General features: G+C 43.9%; 1 protein-coding gene across 1 annotated transcript in view; it reads left to right on the forward strand.

The window, feature by feature from the left end:
- Window positions 1-26,300, forward strand: part of GRID1 (glutamate ionotropic receptor delta type subunit 1) — a 1,141,753-nt gene that overhangs the window by 563,527 nt on the left and 551,926 nt on the right. The window contains exon 4 of the mRNA XM_066598745.1: window positions 4,046-4,251. Within this exon, the coding sequence (XP_066454842.1) occupies window positions 4,046-4,251 (206 nt within the window). The remainder of the gene's footprint in view (window positions 1-4,045; window positions 4,252-26,300) is intronic.

Genomic DNA, 26,300 nt, shown 5'->3' on the forward strand with positions numbered 1-26,300 from the left:
CCAGAAATGTGTTACAATAAAAATATATACCGGCGTATAATGCGACGGGGCATATAAGACGACCCCCCAACTGTCACCTTATACGCCGGGAATACAGTGGAGCAAAGAATAAAAATCATTACTCACTTCTCCTGGCGTTCTGCGGTGCTGCTGCAGGCTGTCGCTCCTTCCTGGTCCCCGGCAGAGCATTGCTTTCTGGACGCAGTGGTTGAAATCCCCGCCTCCAGAAACACACGTGCCTTCAGCCAATCACAGCCATTCAATGACATCATTCTCAGGGAAGAAAATGAAAGTAACCCGAACACCGCGTGGTACTCGTTACGAGTAACGAGCATCTCGAACACCCTAATACTCGAACGAGTATCAAGCTCGGACAAGTATGCTCGCTCATCTCTATTAATTATTTACAAAATAGTGTCATTTTCTGAATTGTTATGAACATGATAATACCTATTATGAGTTGGCTTTTAAAAATTTTCTTGTGGGGAAAATTTGCTTATTTTTTAAACTGCATTTTATTTCTTTAAATTAAACTAAATTGAACTTTTCTGATGCTATTTTTTAGTTCCTCAAGGGGATTTGACAGTGTGATAGTTTGAACATTAGGATAGTACACTGCATTACTTATATAGTGCAATTTGCTAAGCCAGTGAAAGCAGCCTGTTAAATTCTTCTGGAGGCAGGGTCTAATAGGCTGTTTTACATGGCAGACATACTGGAAGCCTTTGTCAGGCTTCCAGTTGCCATGGGAACCCATTGGTGATTCTGATTTACCCCATCTAAATTTTAGCTCTTCTAGTAGGATTTTACTGACATGCTCTTAGTTACATCGCTTTAGCAAAGCCATGGTCTGTAAAGAGTTTACAACACATCAAAGGGATAAGATTGTTGAAAGGTAAAGGGGACCAAAACATTTTCAAGCCATTACATATACCAAGGAACACAGTGAAAATGGTCATCAAGATGCGGATTAAATTTGGTACAACAGAGACATTACCAAGAACTGGACCTGATTGAAAAAGACCAGAAAAAATTGGTCAAGGTGACTGTCAAGAGGCCAACAGGAACATTAAGGGAGTTGCAGGGATTTCTGGCAAGTACTGGTTATGCAATGCAAGTGACAACCATCTCACCTGTTTTTTTTTATATGTCTGGGCTGTGGGGTACAGTGGCAAGATGGAAGCCTTTTCTAAGGAAGAAAAACATCCAAGCCCGGCTATGTTTTGCTAAATCTGCCAAAAATGTGTAGGAGAACATGTTATGGTCTGATGAGACCAAGGTTGAACTTTTTGGCCATAAATCCAGATTGTATGTTTCGTTGAAAGCCCACACTGTGCATCACAAAAAGAGCACTATGACCACAGTGAAGCATGGTGGAGGCAGCATTATGTTTTGTGGCTGTTCTTCTGCTCCTGGAACTGGAATTTTTGTCAAGGTGGAGGGAATTATGAACAGTTCCAAATATCAGTCCATTTTGGCACAAAATCTTCAGGCATTAGCTAAAAATCTGAGATGAGGAATTTCACCTTTCAGCATTACGATGACTCAAAACATACCTCCAAATCAATAAAACAATGGCTTTGCCAGAAGATCAAAGTATTGATATAGCCCAGCCAGATCTCAATCCCATTAAAAATATGAGGTGTTGACCTGAAGAAGGCTGTACACAAAAGATGCCTTCACAAACTGACAGTAATTGGAGCACTTTTGAAAGGAAAAGTTGGCAAAGATCGCAACATGCAATGGTTTAATCGCTCATAGAGTGTAATGCAATACCTTAGTATTGGTTAAAAGATAAAGTTAGTGTTGCATTATACCATGTTTTAAAAAAAAAACAATCTATCAAGCCACTGGCATTGCTTGATAGGCAATTTGCCATTGTAGCCCTTGGGCCCCTCAGAGGCTTGCTGCATGCAGAATGCCTCATGACAAATACTGGCTGCCCATCTAATGCATAGATATTTTGTCTCTTTCTAAACAGAACTCCCACTTACAAAACAGATTTTACTTCTGATACATAGGGGTCCAGAGGAGGGAAAGGCCCCTCCTGATGTTCTTATAGTCTAGAATGGCATTTCAACAGATTTGGTGAGATTGTAGTTAGTGATGAGCAAACTTTTGAAAACTTTGATTTGGTTGGTTCCCTGAATTTCAGCAAAAAGTCTGATTCGGTCCAAATTTTTTTGAGCAGAAACAGAACTTCAACAATACGCCTGAAACTGGTGTATAACACTGTCAAAGAGCTATGAAAGTTCTTCTTCTCCTTCTTCTGGGTTTATTTCTCATAATAAAAAAACATGTTTATTGATAGAGTGCATACATTTGTTAAGGAAAAGGAAGAGAAGGAAGAAAAAGGAGGAAAAAGAAGCATGGAGGTTCAGTGGTTAGCATAGTTGGCTTGCAGCGATGGAGTCTTAGGTTTAAATCTGACCAAGGACAACATCTGCATGTTCTCTCTGAGTTTTTGTGCTTGTTTGAAGACTCACTTCTTCAAAGAAGCAAACCTACTCTCCTAATTTAGTTCCCCGCCTTCGAATTATGCCCATCATGTACATTCCCTGCTCCTATACCTCCTGTACCAGTACGCCCAACCCGATTGAGCTCCACATGCATCAAAGGCACTGCGGAATAAGTTGGCACTATACATATAAAGATTATTATTTTGTGGGATCATTCCTCATCACAATGATCATCTTTATTTTTATAGCATATAACTTTATGGAGGAGAGAGAGGCAGTTGTCCTTTATCAGATCTCAAGATAGGAACCCAGTGCTGCAAGGCAACACTGAAGAGATTGTTTTAGTGAGTTCAATAGAGATAAATTACTGAGGTTAAGGTTGCACAAAACCAGACTTTTAGCGAGTTCGCCTGTTTCAGTTTGCTCAACACTAATTGTAATTATTGAAAGTGAAACCTAAAATAGAAGTAGAAAAGGTGTCTATAATCCTGATAAGTATATTTAAGGACTACTGATATTATTGCCCTTTTTTCTTGGCAAATATGTATTCACTAGAGTTGAGCAAGCGTACTCTGCTGTGCTTGATGTTCGAGTAACGAGCACCATCGATTACGCTAATACTCGAACGAGCATCAAATCGTGTTTGACACTGCTCCACTTTTTGGCTCCTCCCCGCTGTGACATGCCTGTTTTGGCTCCTCCCCACCGCGACGCACTGCGCGTCATTGGCAAATTTTTTGTCTGGCAGGCAGGGGAGAGAGAGAGAGAAAGAGAGAGAGAGAGAGAACACACGGACCAAGAAAAAAAGAAAGAAAGCTCGGGACCCGGCGTCCCACATACAAAAATGCTCGAGTCTCCCATTGTAGTTAATGGTGTTCGTTACTCGAGTAGAGCTCTCGAATTTTACGAAAAGCTCGACTCGAACAACGCGGGCCTGAGCATTTGGGTGCACGCTCATCTCTAGTATTCACCTTATTATTTAGAGTAGATTCAACACAAGGGCCCCTTTTTTTTCTTTAATACCTATTTATCTATATGCAGCATATTTTATCTAAATGTGCATGACATCAATGCAGAATAGTTCAATCCTGCTCAGCTTGTGTGGGCCATGATTAAACAGCACTGAATTTTCTAATAGTTTACCGTCTGTGTTCAGTAAATAGGTGTGCCATATTCTTTCAGTTTCTTGCAAATTCTGCACTTTAAAGAAAAAAGAACACTGCAAAGTACTGTATGAAAACATTATTTTAAAAAATGCCACTTGGGATGAATAAAATCCAGCATATTAAAGGGCTAGTTTGATCCTTCCTATATGACTTTCTTTCTATGCAAACAATAGTCTGAACAGATTGTTGGAATTTTGTGGGAAAAGATTAAATCTAATTTGGAATGTATTGACTTAAAAGGGTTGTACCAAAATAGTTGTTTTATCAACTATTTATAGGACAGATGATAAAAATCTGATAGGTGGGGGTCTCACTGCTGAGACCTCCACTGATTCCAAGAATGGGGTCTCATGTTCCCCTTTCCTTGTCATTATGGGCTCTGTAAAAATGTATTAAACAGATTCTTATTTTCTATTGTAGATATTCGAGGACTACAGGCATTTCTAGACCAAGCGTCAAGATTAGGGCTTGATGTGTCATTACAAAAAGTGGACAGAAACATCAGCAAAGTTTTTGCTAGCCTCTTTACCTCTATGAAAACTGAAGAACTGAATCGATATCGTGACACTTTGCGTAGAGCAATTTTACTTCTGAGTCCAAGAGGAGCACAAAACTTCATCAATGAGGTAGGTAACCAGTTTGTGTTGCAAATTGAATATTTAAGGCCATGTCCATGATTTAACATGCATATTTATGTGTTTTCTGTCTGATTTTCATGCCAAAAAATTGGTCCGAAAATCGAACAGGTAGAGGATCCAAGAATTTGCATGGATCTTTTCCCATGTTTTTTTTTTTTTTACTCTGATGAATAGTCCAAGTAAAAAGATATTGCAGCATGTCCTATTTTTGTCCAATTATCAGATAAAAATAGTACATGCTAATGTGGGTCATCCTAAAATGTGATGTGTAGACCCAGCCTTATGTCCTTCTGTTATGCTCATGGATTGTAAGGATATTTGTCCCTGTAGATATTTATTTACCAGTGTTATTTTACTTAAGAAAAATGCTGGCAATAGAAAATGATAGGTAACAACTGTAGAGAAAAGAAGCTGTAAAACAATGTAATTTTTATCCTCACCAGACAGAGAGAAATTGAGAATTTTAGTGTAAAATGACCTCAAATGTTCATGAAGTCTGTCATGTTACCGGTGACAATATCCTAATGTGTTTTCTATCAAAATCCTGTGACAGTGGTTTACTGCATCGATGCAATGGAGCAGAAAGACCACAAGCTTTATCAATGAAGAAATTTATTTATTTTCAAGGTCAAAAAACAAACAGTTAGAATATAAATCCAAAACGATAAGCGATCTGAAGCTAGAATGCTAGAAAGCAAGTACTGTAATGCAAGACATCCATGAAGCTATAAGATTGAATCAACTGATCCCGCTAGTTAGACGTGGTCAGTTTTGAAGATCAGAACATTTTATACCTAGTGCTTACAAAATGGAAATGATCTGATCTGCATTCATCTCCAACATTTAAATCACACAGTACAATACCTAGTGATAAAAAATGTAAAGTAGGTATTAAAAGTTTCACCTAAGGAAGACTGTTATAGTTTGTTTCTTAGTAATAGCAGATATATACATATTGGTTAAAGGACACCAAAGCAAATACTAAAATACTCCCAAAACCTGGGACAAGTTCTTGTTTCCCCCTCCCTCTCAATATCTTTCCATGAACCTTGGATTATCTCCTCACACTCTTTTTTTCTTATGTTGTGAGATCTGGGGCTTCACGTGGCCTAAATGTAACTTTTTCCAGATGCCCCAGAATAATCATTCAGTAGGAGCCACTGTTATAAATTACCTTGTGCATTTTAAAATGTTGGCACTATCTCTGCTATTAGCTTCATTGCTTTTGATAAAATGAATATTTGAACTCGGCTATCTCAGCCACTCTCATTGAAATAAATAGAGAGGTGGTGTCCAAGCATGACCACTGCTGTATTTAATCAGCGACCCTCGGGATCTGATTGTCAACATAAGACTAGTCAGACCATCACCAATTAGACAGTTACTTCTTATCATATGAATAACTTCATCTAGTGGGACGACCCGAATAATCAATATACAGTGGTTATAAAAAGTCTACACAATCCTGTTAAAATGACAGATTTTTGTCATGTTGAAAAAGCAGATTTATTTGCACTTTCAATTTGACCCATTATCTGTACAATTCCATTGAAAAACTAACTGAAATCTTTTTGAGCAGAAACATTTAAAAGAAAAACGTAAAAATATGTGGTTGAATAAATAGGCACACCCTAAAACTAATGCTTTGTTGATGTGCACTTTAACTTTATGACTTCATTCAGTCTTAGTGCCCCAGATCTGGTCAGATAAATTGATATGATATTGATATTAGACAAAAATATATGAAATAGATAGATAGATCGTTAGATAGATAGATAGATAGATAGATAGATAGATAGACAGATAGATATATATTAGATAACAATGGCTGTCATCACTACCTCTGCACTGCTATTGCCCATCCCCCACTTGTTAGAAACATAGCAGAGCAGAGTTGGTAGCATAGAGAGAAAAGGAAGGATTAGCTTGTGCAGCATATATAACGTTACTGGCTGATGTGATTAGGAGCAGTTGGTCACACTGAAAAAAATCCCCTGTTGTGTAAAAACCATGCTGCTGCCTTCAGTGAAAAGGCATTACCCCAATCTCTGCCATCATATGTGCACTGAAGGAGACACTGCCCTCTTTTAATGCATCCATGATGGCAGTACTTTGGGGTTCGGTCAGCCGACATCCACAGTCTGGATTCAGACACTGATCTACCAGTTGAATGCCCCTGCAGTAGATGATACAATACATTTATATATTACTCAATAAACCTGTGCAGTATAAATATTAAATTATGAAATTAAACACTCTTCCAATTAGATGCTTCACCTTATTTTTGCCATTTACCTATACTTAACAATTACCAGTCCCTACAGTTCCTGAAGCAATTTACACAGATCTTCTGTAATGGTTTGCGGATCAAATAATCCTAAATCTTCCGCTCTTTGACTGCATTTTTCACACTGAACTGTTGCATAAATTCTTTTCACTGTTGCAAGGAACCTACAATGCATTTTGCTGAGTTGCATGCTTGAGTTGACAACTATTACTGTACCTTAAAGTAAGACAGACGTTTATGTGTACTGTGATACAGAATAACTGTGCTTGTTCAGGTAGTAACAAGTCATGATGCCAGTCTGTCTCTGATCTTTGGACATCCCAGTGTAGGATACAATAGCTTTTGCTTGGTAAAAAAAAAATTGTATGGTACTATAGCTAAAGAAAAATGAGAACAAACCAATATGGTGTCCAGGAACTATTGTATACATCTGAGAAGCTCTTCAAGAAGTAAAAAATAACAGTAGCTGTATGTGGTATCTGGTCTTTGTAATTAAAGTGTTTATATAGTAGATTGCATGAGAAGGATATTTCACTACCAATGTATTTCAAGGTTTCAGTGCTACTATAACTGACAATAAACAGGTGCAATTTTGGGAAGATTAATCCCAGGGTATTTGCATAGCCACTAGCCCCCTTCAAAATTACTATTTCTCTTAGCTTGTTGATTCTTTACTTATGCATTATTCTGACTTTGGCATCATCATATAACTTTCTAATGTACATATTGTATACGCAAAAATATAATATAAATTGCAATATTCCAGATAATAGTAATGAATAGTAATGAGCAAACTTTTCAATAGTACAGCTCACCAAATTTCAGCAAAAAGTTTTGTTTGATTTTAAGTAGTTCAAACCAAACCGGAACTTCACCAATACCTCCAAAATTGGTGCATAACACTGTCTAAGAACCATAAAACTCCAATAACTGTAGGTCACCTAGAAGTATATCAAAGTACTTTTGCGCTATATCTAAGGCAAAGTAAAAGAAAAAAAGGAAAAAGAAGAAAGAAAAAGAAGGAAAAAGATTCTTCTTCTTTTTCCTCCTTCTTTTAACAGGTTCAGCCACGACAAACAACCCAAGACTCGGATCCTTGACTAACCAAATTTTTAGCAAAGTCCGACTAAAACAGGGTTCAACTGCTTCAGTTAACTTAACACTACCAGGCAATATTAAAGATACCAAAATAGTATTGGCTGCTATAAGCCAAATTGATTTATTCCGACTGAAGCACAATATGACTGGATTATGGAGAAATAAACAACACAAGGCACATGGTAGTCAAGGGTGAGTATGAACTATAATAATAAATGACACCAAAATTGAATTTGGAGAGATGGTGCAGCAGTGACAAGGTAAGGGCACAGATTTTCATATATCACACTTCAGAGAGTAATAAAAAGCACACAAAAATTGCTTGAATAAATGTTTTAGAGCAAACAAGGGAAAACAAATATACAGAAAATGCACTTAACACATCTGGCATGGCAGCAGAGTGTTCTCTGCTATTATGAGTTGAATGCTTTCATTCTAATAACTTAATTTAAATAATTGTTTTACTGCCTTCGGTGTCATAAACAATCCTATTATCATGTTAGGTCTCTGGAGCCCTCCAGTGCAATCATTATTGGCCTGGTCTGCAATTAGGGTTAGTGCAGCACTAGACACAGTGTTTGAAAACATTGTAATCTGTAAACTCATTTATACGGCTAAAAATGCACATTTTTTCTAGAACACAAAATTAACGTTGATTTGATAAGCAAACTGCCATAATGTTTCATTATACAGTTAGGCTACTTTCAGATGTGCTTACATGACCAATATAAGGAAATGAAAGTAAGCTTAGTGTTTCACCAGTTCCTGATTACAAACATCCAAGTAACTCATGCTTAGTAAGGAAGAGGGGTAAGGCTTCTCATCAGGAAGTGGTTAACAGGGTATGAAGTCGAACGTTTCCTTTGGAACTAACACATTTCTACTGTTGGCCTCAAAGTCGTTTTTCTCCATTATTGTTTCTATTGGAGAAGAAGGAAGGAAGGAAGGAAGGAAAGAAGGAAGGAAGGAAGGAAGGAAGGAAGGAAGGAAGGAAGAGAGGGGCGTGGGGGGAAGGAAGGAGGAAAGGAGGGAAGAAAGAAAGGAAAGAAGGATTTTTTTTGTTGTTTAGTCACCTACTGTAGGATAATCTGCAGAATTTGCAGCTGCATCAGGAGGCACAAAAGTCCCTCTGCCAATATACAAGGATAGAAGTGCTAATATAGATATCTGTTGATTGGTCGGTTTTGTTATAGACTTTGCATTAATTATTATGCTTTACTATTTTCTCACGTGCGTGGAGTCACAGCTAATGTCACTTTAAGTGGTACAATATGCTTACTGGCTACCTTTACTTCAAGCAACGCAACATACCCAATGGTTTTGCTCACACTTGGTGGGTGAACAGTTTGTAACACCAACTTAACTTTGAATATAGCAGTCCATTTCCTAGGGCTCATTGAACTTAACTATATACCAAGTACACAGGAAATGCATGCATTTGTCAGTTTATGTATATAAAAAGTATACATATGCATGTGCTCATGTGTGTTGATGAACATGTGCAAAACGTGCATCTGTGTGTGGGAAGCCTGGCTTTGGTACTGAATCTATGCAGTACATTTATTGTAGTATACAGTTTTTAAAGGCTCAAATGGATGGGAGCCCACCCTATACATATAGCCCGTGACCCATGATAGCCTTAACCCATCCCAACAGTAGCTAAACTATAGTGACAGTTTACAACTCTATCCAAGCACAGCTGAGTTAAAAAGCAACTAGATCTAAAATCTGAGGAAAATAAATACAGTAGCAAATAATCATCCCCATAGGTATTGACTTGCATATCAATTTTGAACTCCTGACTGGTGGGTCATTTTAATTTTTTTCCTTTATTTCTGCACTTTTTTTGAATTTGTTCATCCTAATCTTTTATTCAATGTATTCCTAAAGTGCAGGAGTATCTTTTGAATCTGAAGGTAAATGTCACAAAGCAGGAGCTTCATTTTGTTCCTGAACAATACGTAGTATTCTATTCAGCTCCATGGTTCACATGTAATTATTTTTTAATGTGCCTGTTTGATCTCAAGATCAAATGAAGTGTCAATGGATGTAAGTTGTTTAGGTGCTAATGAGTTATGGTAGCAGCTCCCTTAATTAAAGCTTAAGTGTGACAGGAGCTTGTAATAGCTAACATAATAAAGCTTTGTTATAGTTGTAATTAGCATAGAATCATAGAATGTAATTCTTTTTCATATTTAAAGGGGTGGTCTCGCGAAAGCAAGTGGGTCTATACACTTCTGTATGGCCATATTAATGCACTTTGTAATATACATCGTGCATTAAATATGAGCCATACAGAAGTTATTCACTTACCTGCTCCGTTGCTAGCGTCCCCGTTGCCATGGTTCCGTCTAACTTCGGTGTCTTCTTGCCTTTTTAGACGCGCTTGCGCAGATCCGTCTTCTCCCTTCTTCTCCCTTCGGCTCCGCTCGGCAGCATCGGCATTTTGGCTCCGCCCCCTTGTACGCATCATCGCGTAGCTCCGCCCCATGACGTGTACCGGTTCCAGCCTCCTGATTGGCTGGAATCGGCACATGACGGGGGCGGAGCTACGCGATGACGCGAAAAGGGGGCGGAGCCAAAACTCCGATGCTTCCAAGACCAGCCGAAGGGAGAAGATGCATCTGCGCAAGCGCGTCTAAAAAAGCAAGAAGACACCGAAGTTAGACGGAACCATGGCAACGGGGACGCTAGCAACGGAGCAGGTAAGTGAATAACTTCTGTATGGCTCATATTTAATGCACGATGTATATTACAAAGTGCATTAATATGGCCATACAGAAGTGTATAGACCCACTTGCTTTCGCGAGACCACCCCTTTAATAGTTGTGATGCAGTAACATACATTGTAGGTGATTAATATCCTCAGAATCTTGTAATATCATATTATAAAAATAAGGGTAATTCATCTTGACATAGCCAAAAAATGTATGCAGTGTGCACTAAAGATAAGCTGTGCCCATTGGATATGAATTAAACGTTTCATCATAGTTGAATTATTTGACGCAATTCTTAAATTAAATGGCCCCAGAATAAACATCTTGGCCCAGTAATTCTTAGATAAGACTACAGAGAAGTGTATAACATCTTCTTACAGTCTCATAGGGTAAAGGTGCCTATGTAGCTAGCTGCATTTCAGACCCTTTTTGTCACTTGGTAAGGCTCTTAATCAGTGGCTTAGCTAAATACTCTATAAAATGGCTGTTATAACATAGCAGGCATACATACAGTGGCTCAGCTCTAGTATACCTCTAAATAATGCAACCACTATATAATGCTCAAATAAAAGCTCTACACATTAATCACTATCGATGTGCAGTTACCTCCAGTGAACGTGATTATTGTGCAGTTACCTCCAGTAAGAAAATGGGATTTCACCTCTGATTCAAGTAATCTAGTTTCCTTTTTTATCCATGCCAAGACCACCATACAGGTTTCTTTCAGTTACAGCTCATTTCTGGACACTCTCCCCATACTGCTGCTACCCCAAATGCCCCTTTCAGAACCACCTTAAGTAACATTGCCCTTTTTTGTGCCTCACGATATAATAGCACATCCATAGAGTGATAATTTTTTTATAGTGCCCAATACAGGAAATAATGACGTGGTTGTGTCCTACAGTAATAGTGTCATACTTTGTAACCACTGCACAGTAATAACTCCCCTTTATGCACCACATGGTAATAATTCCTTATTGTGCCCTCCGCCCTCCCAAAAGATAATAATGCCGACTTTCTGTTTCTGAAAAGCAATATTACCCACTCTGTGTCCCCACAAAGTAATAGAGACCCCTTTATGTCCCTAGAGGTAATAATAGTCCTTCTGTGCCCCTCGTAAAGTGAAAGAGACACTTCTGTGCCTTCTAAGGCCTTAGTCACACGGGCGTTTTTTGCCGCGATTTGCGGATCGCATGACGGATGCGCATCCGCAAATCGCGTGACCGGGGCCAAAAAATCGCCCGAAAAACTGCTCCTAGCCGCGTTTCAATAGAAACGGGCCGGAGCTGTCCAGCGCATTGAATTCAATGGAGCCGGCAATACAGCTGGCTCCATTGAAAGCAATGCGCTGCGGGCGATCTCACGATGAATTGTCGGGAAGGGCTTAAATATATAAGCCCTTCCCTGCACTTCATCCATAAATGTGTAAAAATAAAAAAATATATATATACTCACCTTGTCCCGGTAGGCGGAGTTCAGCGCGGCCGGCCGGCAGTGGGTGTGAGTGAGAGCTGCCCCTGATTGGTCCCTGCTCTGAGCCAATCAGAGGCAGCACTCACTCACACCCATTCATGAATTCATGAATGGGTGTGAGTGAGAGCTGCCCCTGATTGGTCCCTGCGCTGAGCCAATCAGAGGCAGCTCTCACTCACACCCATTCATAAATTGGCGGCTCCATTGAATTCAATGGGCAAACATCGTTCTTCTCTGCCACAGCTGTTATAGCTGTGGCAGAGAAGAATGATTTGTCTAGTATATGCTGCCGCCAGCCCCATTGAGCACATATAGAGAAGAGAACAGGAATCGCAGATCGCAGATAGGTGCGATCTGCGATTTCTGTTCTATAATTTATCGGACGAGCGCATAAAAAGTGCTTATGTGTCCGATACCATTGCAAAGCAATGGTTTTATAAAATCGCCGGACGCATGCGCAAATCGCACGAAAAAAACGCCCGTCTGACTAAGGCCTTAATGTGAAAGAGCTTTTCCTGTGTCAATCTGAAAATAAGAGCCCCCTCTTTTCCTCCACAAGATAATAGTGTTCCTTCTTTGCACTATGACATAATAATGGTCCCCACTATGCTTCTTCAAAGTAATAGTGGTTGCCTCTGTTTCACTCAAGGAAATAGTGGTCCCCTAGTGCCACTCTCAAAGAAAGAGCCCCCTCTGTGCCAATATGAAAGTGAAAGAGCTTCCTCTGTGTCCTTCTCAATGTGAAAGAACCAATGCTGTGTCAATGTGAAAGTAAGGGCCCTCTCTGTACCCCCACCATGTTCTAGTAGTCCCTCTTTTCCCGATGAGGTAATAGTGGTCCCCTCTTTGGCCTCTCAAGATAATAATTGTCCCCTCTGTGCCCCTACAAGGTATTGGTGGTCCCTCTGTGCCCCCAAAAGCGCATAGTGTTCCCTATACTCCAAATGATAATAGTGGTTGGTGTCCTCTGTGCCTCCTAGTAGTAATAGTGGTCAGACAGTATTGCTTAGTCAGAGAGAGTGTAAATAGATTGCCATGGCAGATCACACTGCTAAATCCTTTAGTAAGACTAAAAAAAGTTTAAAAATATGTTAAAAAGTGTACAAAAAAAACCCCCTCCATTAAAATGCTTTATGATATTAAAAAGAAACAATACAGAACACATTATATGACATGGTATGATAAGGTATTACCACAATTGTAAAGAACCTATACTCTAAAGCTAATGAATTATTTATGGTGAATAGTGTGAAAAACATGAAAAACAATGCCAGAATTGCTGGTTTTTGTTTATCCTGCCTACTAAAAAACTGCATAAAAAGTTATCAAAAACTTATGTATGTGAAAATAGTCCAACTAAAAGCTACAGCTTTGTGAAAAACAAGCCCTGACACAGCTCGTTAATGGAAAAAAATGTCATATTACTTGAAATACAGCAACACAATTTTGTACCCTACTAGGCAAAGTAAGCAGTGCCAGGTCCATCCAATGACGCTTGTTTGGACATACTATCTAGATAACTGTTTCCCAAACTCCAGTCCACATGGACCCCATAGGTCATGTTTTTAGGATATTTTATAATATCTGTGACAATGCCTGAGGCACTGACAATAATTACATCACCTGTGCAATACTGATAGGATCCAGAAAGCATGACCTGTTGGGGTCCATGAGGACTGCAGTTTCGGAAACACTGATTTAAGACTAACCCTTGACACACTATTAATGTTTGATAAACTACATGTGCTTTTGCCCTTGGCAAAGAAAATTGCTCAATTGCCCTCATACATAATAAACAATTTAAAAAAATATTTGCTAGTCTTATCCAGCCAAACCAATCAGAACCCACTTTTTTTTCCTAAAATCGATTTTAAAAATTAGCTATTTGGTTATTTATTAATAAGGAGCACTGACTTCAAGGGTTCATGGACATAACCTTTTACAGTGCTTTACAACCTTTCAGACTTCTACAGGATTCTGTTTACGTTCTATATGCCTCTGATTTCAATCTGAGACATATGGACGTTTTTTTTTCATGATGAAATTTACATGATTTATCAATGACATATTACAGAGCTAGTCTACTGCAGAGGTGTTGCTTCTAAGCAATAATGATCCATTAAAATGGCACCGTCTGGAGCACCATGCTGCAGCAAATGTAAGTCACCTTTGCTAGTGACCAATGTCACCACAAAGGCCTGTTTTGCCTTACAAATGTGGCTCATGTTGATATACCAGTTCCAATGTAAAATTGAATTATAAAAATTAAAATAGTTATAAAGTTAAACATATAGAAAAGTTTGTAAAAAAAATATATAAAACAAATTTGCACAACAAATAGAAATGTTTGGGCTGTCGGCAAAAATGCTAAAGTGTTTGATCATTTAGCACTAGAGATGAGCGAACGTACTCGGTAAGGGCGATTTCGCAATCGAGCACCGCGATTTTCGAGTACTTCACTACTCGGGTGAAAAGTACTCGGGTGCGCTGTGGGTGAGCGGGGGGTTGCAGAGGGGAGTGGGGGTAGCAGCGGGGAACAGGGGGGAGCCCTCTCTCTCTCCCTCTCCCCCTCACTCCCCTCTGCAACCCCCCGCTCACCCACAGCGCACCCGAGTACTTTTCACCCGAGTAGTGAAGTACTCGAAAATCGCGGTGCTCGATTGCGAAATCGCCCTTACCAAGTACGTTCGCTGATCTCTATTTAGCACCAAAACTCTACTTCCTAAAGGAAGCATTGACATTTGATTCAGTCTCTCCTGCTTATTAAATAGAGATGATACATTATGTCATCATATTGTTGTGCAGTTTAAAATCTATAAGAATTTAATTGAAATAGTAAGTGAAATAAAATAAGCAATCATAGTGGGCAGTGGATAATCTCTGTCCATACACATATAATTAAGTATGGGGTCATCAAGGTCTTTCTTCTGCCCCCACCTTGGGACTAATTTACATCCATCCATTAGAGCTAAAACATCTGCTTCATGATATCTATCTACATTATATTATTACTTGCACATAATGAGAACATTAATTGACCAAGTATTTATTCAGCTTGGGATGTGGTGAGAATTAAAATATCTTTTAAAAGGTCCATTTGTTACACAGTTAAAGAACATTGCGACCTGTATTAAAAAAATGAGTGTTGCGAAGCGCTGAAATTAGGATATTACTTTTCCTGCCATGGAATACAATGCTTTTGCTATTGAATTTTGCTCTAGTTAGTCGTCCTTTGAACACATGGTCTTGCATGTTTGATAATGATTCTCAGTTTTATGACGAGTGTTAGGGCTCAGTCACACAGGCGTATTGGCACCCGTACACCGGCGCCGATGCGCCCATGTGACTGAGCCGTTACTGCAGAAAGAAGACGGCCGTACCTGAAGACGGACGTCTCTCTGCAGCGCTGATGAAAGAACACATGACTGGCAATGAAGCCGGTCACATGTTCTTTCCTCCGGCGCTGCAGAGAGACGTCCATCTTTAGGTACGGCCGTCTGCTACCTGCAGTAACACGGGCGCCGATGCGCCTGTGTGACTGAGCCCTTAACTTGAATTATGGTTGCCTGCAGCACAAATAGTGCAAAATCAAGCTGCCCCCCCCCCCCCTTCCCAATTGCTGTGGTGATATACTCTTCCTGGATATCTATAGACAATAGAATTCCTATGAGTGTTCTGAGAAGTACAGTTGTTCAAATCTATTCCCCATAAAAGGATTTACTGAGAGTGTATAAATGCAGCTAAAATAACTCGGCCCAGAAAATTCTCTAATTTCTTAATTTTGGCCCTTTTCTTATCATTCAGACACACGAGTACTGATCCTAAAGGATATGCCATCTTTGTTGCTTAATTTTTTTATTTTCATAGATTAAAACAATAAAATGTATGCAAAGATGGACATACTATACTGCAGTTTTTAAAGCAATCCTTCAGGCCTGGACAAACAAAGATGGCTGTATCTGTACTCTGACTAGTACTACCTTATATACAGAGAGCATCAGTACACATTGATAACACTGGTCAACTTATCTTTACAAAAGTCATATTACTGAAATAAAATTAGTCATTTCTTATCAATTTTTATGTGCTCAACACAAATATGACAGTTAAAATGCAAAATTGGCTCAGTTTTTTTTTTGTAATCTCCAATAATTGTTTACATCACAAAATGCATGCCAATAGTAATAGGCCTATGGGTAATACCTGTAAAAAATCAAATCATAGACTACATCTTAGATTTCTTCACCCGTATCTTGTACGGCTGTTCAGGAGCATCTCTTGAACCTAGCAATTCTGCCTTGTTCTTGGATAAGTCCAAATCATGAATCAGGTAATTTAATTACTCCTGTGTTATTCTATGTGGGCTTGATGATGCACCACAGTGAAAATCTGGATCACTGCATACTGATGGACCAGGAGAAGAACAGGTTGGCTCACCCTCTTCCTCATCAGCTGAATCAAGAGAATATTCTGCTGGAGGTTCTGGAATAGTAAGTCCCTCAACCATGTGGAACTGGTCACAATGCAGATGGAATATTAGAGTAGAGTGTTTACAACTTCTTTTGCTTCGTTATTAGGGATGAGCGAGTATACTCGCTAAGGCACTACTCGCTCGAGTAATGTGCCTTAGCCGAGTATCTCCCTGCTCGTCCCCAAAGATTCGGGGGCCGCCGCAGCTGACAGGTTAGTTGCGGCGGGGAGCAGGGGAGAGCGGGCGGGAGAGAGGGAGAGAGAGAGATCTCCCCTCCGTTCCTCCCTGCTCTCCCCCGCAGCTCCCCGCCCCACGCTGGCACCCGAATCTTTCGGGACGAGCGGGGAGATACTCGGCTAAGGCACATTACTCGAGCGAGTAGTGCCTTAGCGAGTATACTCGCTCATCCCTATTCGCTATCCCACCGGAAAGAGGAGGAATCAAGCAGAAGTAACAGTCATTAGTGTGGTTGCTTGGCTCTCTTTCCCACCATGGGAACTGAAAACGGTATTGATGGTCTTTTGCCATTCAACCACTGTGAAAGCTGTGTACATGTAGCACAGCATATATGTGGGGCCCAAGGCTTGTCTTGGTCGCCAATCTTGCATCCGAAGTAAAGATAATATGCCTTCTTCACTCAAAAAGTGATACTTTTCTTCTGGTTGGCCAATGTCACTTCCCCACAAATATAGCAAAAATTGTCCACAGTATTAACACACATTTGAGGCATTAGTATTCTGTATTGTAAGTAAATGGATAAAATAATAACAGTGTTATGTAACAGTAGCTTAAACTGGATACCACGAAGTCTGAAATTTTTTAAATGCTCAACCTTTCTTACTGGGCTTTATATAATAGTAGTGATTAGGTGTTGATACGTACACTGGTAATGTGGGAGTTAACATGCTGTACTGGTTATGTTGGGGTTAGGTGTGAGATAATGAACTCAGAGGCAGTGACTGATCACATGATGGTGACATTATCACAGGTCCTGTAAGCACATGGCTGCTGTCTGGCTCAAATTGTAAGTGTAACTGTAAGGATGTTGTTACAGTCCTACTGGATACATTTACACGGTGAAACACAGAAAATGAACAATATGAAATATCTTGAAAATGAGAGCCAATAAAAATTTTTCATGGTTACATTCACGTTCAGCACACCAAGATACGACAGATTAGGACCTTTTTAAGTCAGTAACAATTTTAGTGTTGAGCAGTATAGTCTAAGATGCTACAGCTATACACCTTTTCCCGTGACATCTCTGCACCTTTCCTCCAAAACATCACCAACTGTCTGTCCGCTGTCTCTAACACTATGTCCTCTCTCTACCCAAAACTAAACCTCTCTAAAACTGACTTACTGGTGTTTCCTCCTTCCACTAACCGACCTCATCCTAACATCTCCATCTCAGTGTGTGGCGCCACCATAACTCCTAGACAACATGCCCGTTGCATTGGGGTCATATTCGACTCCGATCTCTCATTTACCCCCTACATCCAAACTCTCGCCCGAACATGTCAGCTGCTCCTCAAGAATATCGCAAGAATCCGCTCTTTTCTCACCACAGACACGCTGAAAACGCTTATTGTTGCCCTCATCCACTCACAGCTCGATTATTGCAACTCGTTGCTGATCGGCCTCCCCTGCACCAGACTGTACCCTCTCCAATCCATCCTGAATGCGGCAGCCAGGCTCATATTCCTGTCCAGGCGCTACTCAGACGCCTTTGCCTTGTGCCGGTCACTGCACTGGCTGCCCGTTAAATACAGAATTCAATTTAGACTTACTACCTTCATCCACAAAGCCCTCCACAGTGCAGCACCCCCCTATATTGCCTCCCTCATCTTAATCCATCACCCAGCCCGGGCTCTCCGCTCGGCAAACGAAACTAGACTGCACACCTCTCTAATTCGAACTTCTCACTTCCGCCTCAAAGACTTCTCCAGTGCAGCACCAGTCCTCTGGAACACACTACCAAAGGCTACCCGAGCAATCCAGGACTCGCAGAACTTCAGGCGTGCTCTAAAAACGCACCTCTTCAGGGAGGCATACCACATTCTCTAAACAAACCCCCCTGTACTCCGCCTGATAACATGCTCCCTGAGCTACTGACCGCAATCCCTGCTAGCCGTCATAAACCGCTCCTGCAGTCATACTGATCCTGCCGTCACATGGCTAAATGTCTGACCATTGTCTGTATATAGCATCCCTCACTCTCCACCTCACCATACCGTGCACATCTCCAGCCATTTTACCTTCTGTATCAGCCCATTACTTGTAGTATGTAAGCTCGTTGGAGCAGGACCCGCACCCCTATTGTTTCCATCAACTGATTACTATATGTAACTGTGGTACTGTAATTTTTTGTACTTTTGTCTTTCTGTATTCCCCCTGTCTATGTAAGCGCTGCGGAATATGTTGGCACTAAATAAGGATTATTATTATTACATTACATGCTGTTTTGACTAGTCAGTGCTGCTTATATAAGCAGATGATGTCACACAGGGAGCGTGCTCCGTCTGTGAACCTTTTTACATAGATCATGGTATGTAGGGGGTTAACAGCAGGGATTGCTGTTCCTATGTACACCCCACTGTTGCAGCCAGAGGCTGGCTATCGGTAACAGTTTGCTCCCACTACAGGAGAGCCCGGGCTCAGATGCATCCACATGACATAAGTTAACATCCTGTTGCATTGTGTCCCATAGCAAGGATGTAAACTTACGTTCTGTGGCGTTAAGGGGTTTAACCCTTCTTGGTTTGATAAGAAACTAGAGATGAGCGAACGTGTTCTTCCGAGCTTGATATTCGTGCGAATATTAGGGTGTTCGTGATGTTCGTTATTCGTAACGAACACCATGCGGTGTTCGGGTTACTTTCACTTCCTTCCCTGAGACGTTAGCGCGCTTTTCTGGCCAATTGAAAGACAGGGAAGGCATTACAACTTCCCCCTGTGACGTTCAAGCCCTATACCACCCCCCTGCAGTGAGTGGCTGGGAAGATCAGGTGTCCGCCTAATATAAAAGTCGGCCCCTCCCGCGGCTCGCCTCAGATGCCGTGTGAGTTAGATGAGGGACAGTGCTGTTTGTACCGGAGCTGCTGTAGGGAAAGAATTGGTAGTTAGTGTAGGCTTCAAGACCCCCCAAAGGTCCTTATTAGGGCCACTGATAGCTGTGTGTTGGCTGCTGTTAGCAGTGGCAAATTTTTTTTTCTCAAAATCGCCTCTGCAGAGCGTTGCACCCGGCATTAGGGAGAGAAGTGCTGCATAGGCAGGGAGAGTGTTAGGAGTGAGTGTAGCCTTCAAGAACCTCAACGGTCCTTTCTAGGGCCATATTTAACCGTGTGCAGTACTGTGCTGGCTGCTGTTAGCTGTGCTGCATTTTTTTTTACTTCTCAAAATCGCCTCTGCAGAGCATTGCACCCTCCATTGATACTGCAGGGAAAGAATTGTGTAGGCAGGGCCACAACACAGTTATTATTCATTGAATATACGCAGTGCTGCCTTTTGGTGCAAAAAAACGGAAAATAATTCTATTTGTCCTGCCTCTGTCCGTCCTAAGGGCGGTGGACACGTGTCGGCTGCGTGTGCAACCTTTAAAAATCAGACGCACCCAGCTACGGTTTACTGCTGGCTTCGCCATTTGCTTTCCTTAATTGGGAAAAAAAATACCTGCTCTGCCACAGTTAATAACTCTGCTACCCTCACGTTCTGTGACACATTAGCAGGAAAACAGCACAGTTATTAAACTTCTCATGTTCATTGAATATATGCAGTGCTGCCTTTTGGTGCAAAAAACCGGAAAATAATTCTATTTGTCCTGCCTCTGTCCGTCCTAAGGGCGGTGGACACGTGTCGGCTGCGTGTGCAACCTTTAAAAATCAGACGCACCCAGCTACGGTTTACTGCTGGCTTCGCCATTTGCTTTCCTTAATTGGGAAAAAAAATACCTGCTCTGCCACAGTTAATAACTCTGCTACCCTCACGTTCTGTGACACATTAGCAGGAAAACAGCACAGTTATTAAACTTCTCATGTTCATTGAATATACGCAGTGCTGCCTTTTGGTGCAAAAAAACAGAAAATAATTCTATTTGTCCTGCCTCTGTCCGTCCTAAGGGCGGTGGACACGTGTCGGCTGCGTGTGCAACCTTTAAAAATCAGACGCACCCAGCTACGGTTTACTGCTGGCTTCGCCATTTGCTTTCCTTAATTGGGAAAAAAAATACCTGCTCTGCCACAGTTAATAACTCTGCTACCCTCACGTTCTGTGACACATTAGCAGGAAAACAGCACAGTTATTAAACTTAGATTATACATTCACTAGAGGCAGTGGGGCCTTTCGTTTTCAAAAAAGGGAAAAAATTATATTTGGCCTGCAGTCTTGCGCCAATTTATTAGCTGCCTGTGAAATCAAATCACTGGTAATACAGCATGCTGAGGGGTAGGGGTAGGCCTAGAGGACGTGGACGCGGCCGAGGACGCGGAGGGCCAAGTCAGGGTGTGGGCACAGGCCGAGCTCCTGATCCAGGTGTGTCGTAGCCGACTGCTGCGCGATTAGGAGAGAGGCACGTTTCTGGCGTCCCCACATTCATCGCCCAATTAATGGGTCCACGCGGGAGACGGTTATTAGAAAATGAGCAGTGTCAGCAGGTCCTGTCCTGGATGGCAGAAAGTGCTTCGAGCAACCTATCGTCAACCCGCAGTTCTGCGCCGTCCACTGCTGCAAATCCGAATCCTCTGTCTGCTGCTCCTCCTTCCTCCCAGCCTCCTCACTCCACTACAATGACACCTGCTCAGGAGCGGGAACACTCCCAGGAACTGTTCTCGGGCCCCTGCTTAGATTGGGCAGCAGCGGTTCCTCTCCCACCAGAGGAGTTTATCGTCACTGATGCCCAACCATTCGAAAGTTCCCAGGGTCCGGGGGAAGAGGCTGGGGACTTCCGCCAACTGTCTCAACAACTTTCTGTGGGTGAGGAGGACGATGACGATCAGACACAGTTGTCTTGCAGTGAGGTAGTAGTAAGAGCAGTAAGTCCGAGGGAGCAGCGCACAGAGGATTCGGAGGAAGAGCAGCAGGACGATGAGGTGACTGACCCCACCTGGTGTGCAACGCTTACTCAGGAGGACAGGTCTTCAGAGGGGGACTCAAGGGCATCAGCAGGGCAGGTTGCAAGAGGCAGTGCGGTGGCCAGGGGTAGAGGCAGGGCCAGACCGAATAATCCACCAAGTGTTTCCCAAAGCGCCCCCTCGCGCCATGCCACCCTGCGGAGGCCGAGGTGCTCTAAGGTCTGGCAGTTTTTCACAGAGACGCCTGACGACCGACGAACAGTGGTGTGCAACCTTTGTCGCGCAAAGCTCAGCCGGGGAGCCAACACCAACAGCCTCACCACCACCACCATGCGCAGACATATGATGGCCAAGCACCCCACAAGGTGGGACGAAGGCCGTTCAGCGCCTCCGGTTTGCACCCCTGCCTCTCCCCCTGTGCCCCAACCTGCCACTGAGATGCAACCCCCCTCTCAGGACACAGGCACTACCGTCTCCTGGCCTGCACCCACACCCTCACCTCCGCTGTCCTCGGCCCCATCCAGCAGTGTAGTTCAGCGCACCGTCCAGCCGTCGCTTGCGCAACTGTTGGAGCGCAAGCGCAAGTACGCCGCCACGCACCCGCACGCTCAAACGTTAACCGTCCGCATAGCAAAATTCATCAGCCTTGAGATGCTGCCGTATAGGGTTGTGGAAACGGAGTCCTTCAAAAGTATCATGGAGGCGGCGGCCCCGCGCTACTCAGTTCCCAGTCGCCACTACTTTTCCCGATGTGCCGTCCCAGCCCTGCACGACCACGTCTCCCGCAACATTGTACGCGCCCTCACCAACGCGGTTACTGCCATGGTCCACTTAACTACGGACACGTGGACAAGCACAGGCGGGCAGGGCCACTACATCTCCCTGACGGCACATTGGGTGAATTTAGTGGAGGCTGGGACAGAGTCAGAGCCCGGGACCGCTCACGTCCTACCCACCCCCAGAATTGCGGGCCCCAGCTCGGTGGTGGTATCTGCGGAGGTGTATGCTTCCTCCACTAAAGCACCCTCCTCCTCCTCCTCCTCCTCTGTCTCGCAATAAAGATGTGTTAGCAGCAGCATGTCGCCAGCAGTCGGTGTCGCGCGGTGTGGCAGCACAGCGGTGGGCAAGCGTCAGCAGGCCGTGCTGAAACTACTCAGCTTAGGCGATAAGAGGCACACGGCCCACGAACTGCTGCAGGGTCTGACACAGCAGACCGACTGCTGGCTTGCGCCGCTGAGCCTCCAACCGGGCATGGTCGTGTGTGACAACGGCCGTAACCTGGTGGCGGCTCTGCAGCTCGGCAGCCTCACGCACGTGCCATGCCTGGCCCACGTCTTTAATTTGGTGGTTCAGCGCTTTCTGAAAAGCTACCCACGCTTGTCAGACCTGCTCGTAAAGGCGCGCCGGCTCTGCGCACATTTCCGCAAGTCCCACACGGACGCTGCCACCCTGCGCACCCTGCAACATCACTTTAAGCTGCCAGTGCACCGACTGCTGTGCGACGTGCCCACACGGTGGAACTCTACGCTCCACATGTTGGCCAGGCTCTATGAACAGCGTAGAGCTATAGTCGAATACCAACTCCAACATGGGCGGCGCAGTGGGAGTCAGCCTCCTCAATTCCTTTCAGAAGAGTGGGCCTGGTTGGCAGACATCTGCCATGTCCTTGGTAATTTTGAGGAGTCTACCCAGGTGGTGAGCGGCGATGCTACAATCATTAGCGTCACCATTCCTCTGCTATGCATCTTGAGAAATTCCCTGCAAACCATAAAGGCAGCTGCTTTGCGCTCGGAAACGGGGGCGGTGGAAGACAGTATGCCGCTGGATAGTCAGGGCACCCTCCTGTCTATTTCTCAGCGCGTACAGGAGGAGGAGGAGGAGCATGAGGATGAGGAGGAGGGGGAAGAGACAGCTTGGCCCGCTGCTGACGGTACACCGGCTGATTGCCTGTCATCCTTTCAGCGTGTATGGCCTGAGGAGGAGGAGGAGGAGGAGGAGGAGGAGGATCCTGAAAGTGATCTTCCTAGTGAAGACAGCCATGTGTTGCGTACTGGTACCCTGGCACACATGGCTGACTTCATGTTAGGATGCCTTTCTCGTGACCCTCGCGTTGCACGCATTCTGGCCACGACGGATTACTGGGTGTACACACTGCTCGATCCACGGTATAAGGAGAACCTGCCCACTCTGATTCCCGAAGAGGAAAGGGGTTTGAGAGTGTTGCTATACCACAGGACCCTTGCGGACAAGCTGATGGTAAAATTCCCAGCCGACAGCGCTAGTGGCAGAAGGCGCAGTACCGAGGGCAAGGTAGCAGGGGATGTGCGTAGATCGAGCAGCATGTACATCCCAGGCAGTGCAACAGTCTTTAAGGGCCTGGCCAGCTTTATGGCTCCCCACCAAGACTGTGTCACCGCTCCCCAGTCAAGGCTGAGTCGGCGGGAGCACTGTAAAAGGATGGTGAGGGAGTACGTAGCGGATCGCACGACCATCCTCGGTGACGCCTCTGCCCCCTACAACTACTGGGTGTCGAAGCTGGACACGTGGCCTGAACTAGCGCTGTATGCCCTGGAGGTGCTTGCTTGTCCTGCGGCTAGCGTCTTGTCGGAGAGGGTGTTTAGTGCGGCTGGGGGAATCATCACAGATAAGCGTAGCCGCTTGTCAACCGACAGTGCCGACAGGCTAACACTCATCAAGATGAACAAAGGCTGGATTTCCCCAGACTTCTGTTCTCCACCAGCGGACAGCAGCGATACGTAAGCAATACGTAGGCTGCACCCGGGACATTTCTGCTTCATCAATCTGTGTCTAATATTCCTCCTCCTCCTCCTGCTCCTCCTCCTGAAACCTCACGTAATCACGCTGAACGGGCAATTTTTCTTAGGGCCACAAGGCTCACTCAAATAATTTTTCTGAACAATTTTTATAAGTTTCAATGCGCTTAAAAGCGTTGGAACTTTAACTTGAACCAATTTTTCGTTACACTGGGCTGCCTCCAGGCCTAGTTACCACTTAAGCCACATTAACCAAAGCGATTCACCTGCCATCTTGGTTGGGCATGGCCAATTTTTACTGAGGTACATTAGTACTGTTGGTACACCAAATTTTTGGGGCCCTCACCTACAGTGTAATCATAGCAATTTGTATGTTCTTCGCCTGCACTCATGGTACAGAAAGGTGTGTGGGGTTGGCCTACACTTTAGCTACATAAATGTAACTTGGGCCTTGGCTATACTTGGCTACTGAAATGGAACGAAGACTGCGCTCCCGCTATACTGCTGCTTCGGAATTGTTACTGGGGCCTGTCTTGAGTGCTACTATTGCTGACATGGAACGAAGACTGCGCTCCCGCTATACTGCTGCTTCGGAATTGTTACTGGGGCCTGTCTTGAGTGCTACTATTGCTGACATGGAACGAAGACTGCGCTCCCGCTATACTGCTGCTTCGGAATTGTTACTGGGGCCTGTCTTGAGTGCTACTATTGCTGACATGGAACGAAGACTGCGCTCCCGCTATACTGCTGCTTCGGAATTGTTACTGGGGCCTGTCTTGAGTGCTACTATTGCTGACATGGAACGAAGACTGCGCTCCTCCTATAATGCTGCTAGTGATATGTTAGTGGGGCCTGTCCTAATGCTACGGCTGAAATGTTACGAATTCTGGGCTCTGCCTATACCGCTGCTAATAGTATGTCTCTGGGGTGTGGAAACAGAGGCTTCCCAAAGACATGATGGTGGCGAGGCCATTTCCCACCAACGCGGTTACTGTAAAGGTGCATATAACCACGGACACGTGGAGAGGACACATAGTGCCTCAAAAACATCCCCCTCCTCCTCCAACAGGGAAAACATTCTTGGCAAATGTCTTTGCATTGGTTCGTCTGGTGGCAGTCCAAGAATTTCACCTTTACCGACACAACAAGAGAGCCCCCACACCATCCCCCCGCCACGGCCCACTTAATCCTGGCCGCATTCCGAAAACCAACAAAATACAACCGTGCTACTAGGTCCGCAGTCACCACCACATTACCACCAACGCGGTTACTGTAAAGGTGCATATAACCACGGACACGTGGAGAGGACACGTAGTGCCTCAAAAACATCCCCCTCCTCCAACAGGGAAAACATTCTTGGCAAATGTCTTTGCATTGGTTCGTCTGGTGGCAGTCCAAGAATTTCACCTTTACCGACACAACAAGAGAGCCCCCACACCATCCCCCCGCCACGGCCCACTTAATCCTGGCCGCATTCCGAAAACCAACAAAATACAACCGTGCTACTAGGTCCGCAGTCACCACCACATTACCACCAACGCGGTTACTGTTAAGGTACATATTACCAGTCTGACTGGGGCATGCAGACACCTTGACAGAATGAATAGTGTGTGGCACATAGGTTCCCCATTGCTATGCCTACGTGTGCAGCTCCTGATGGCGGTGGCACAGGATTCTATTTCTCATTGCTTCTGTACAGCATTGTGGGCTATCGCCCCGCCCCTTTTAAAGAGGGCCGCTGCCTAGCCATGCCAACCCTCTGCAGTGTGTGCCTGCGGTTCCTCCTCATGGCAGACGCACTTCTAAATAGACATGAGTGTGGCGTGGCATGAGGGCAGCTGAAGGCTGCGCAGGGACACTTTGGTGTGCGCTGTGGGGGGGAGGGGGGGCGGTTGGTCAGCATGTAACCCAGGAGAAGTGGCAGCGGAGTGTCATCCAGGCAGTGATTGTGCTTTGTTGTAGCTAGTGTGGTGCTTAGCAAAGGTATGCCATGCTAATGAGGGCTTTTCAGAAGTAAAAGTTGTTGGGAGGGGGGGGTGCCCACTCTTGCCGGTATTGTGGCTTAATAGTGGGACCTGGGAACTTGAGATGCAGCCCAACATGTAGCCCCTCGCCTGCCCTATCCGTTTCTGTGTCATTCCCATCACT

The sequence above is a fragment of the Eleutherodactylus coqui genome, chromosome 4 (genome assembly GCF_035609145.1).
Source record: "Eleutherodactylus coqui strain aEleCoq1 chromosome 4, aEleCoq1.hap1, whole genome shotgun sequence".
Taxonomy (NCBI): domain Eukaryota; kingdom Metazoa; phylum Chordata; class Amphibia; order Anura; family Eleutherodactylidae; genus Eleutherodactylus; species Eleutherodactylus coqui.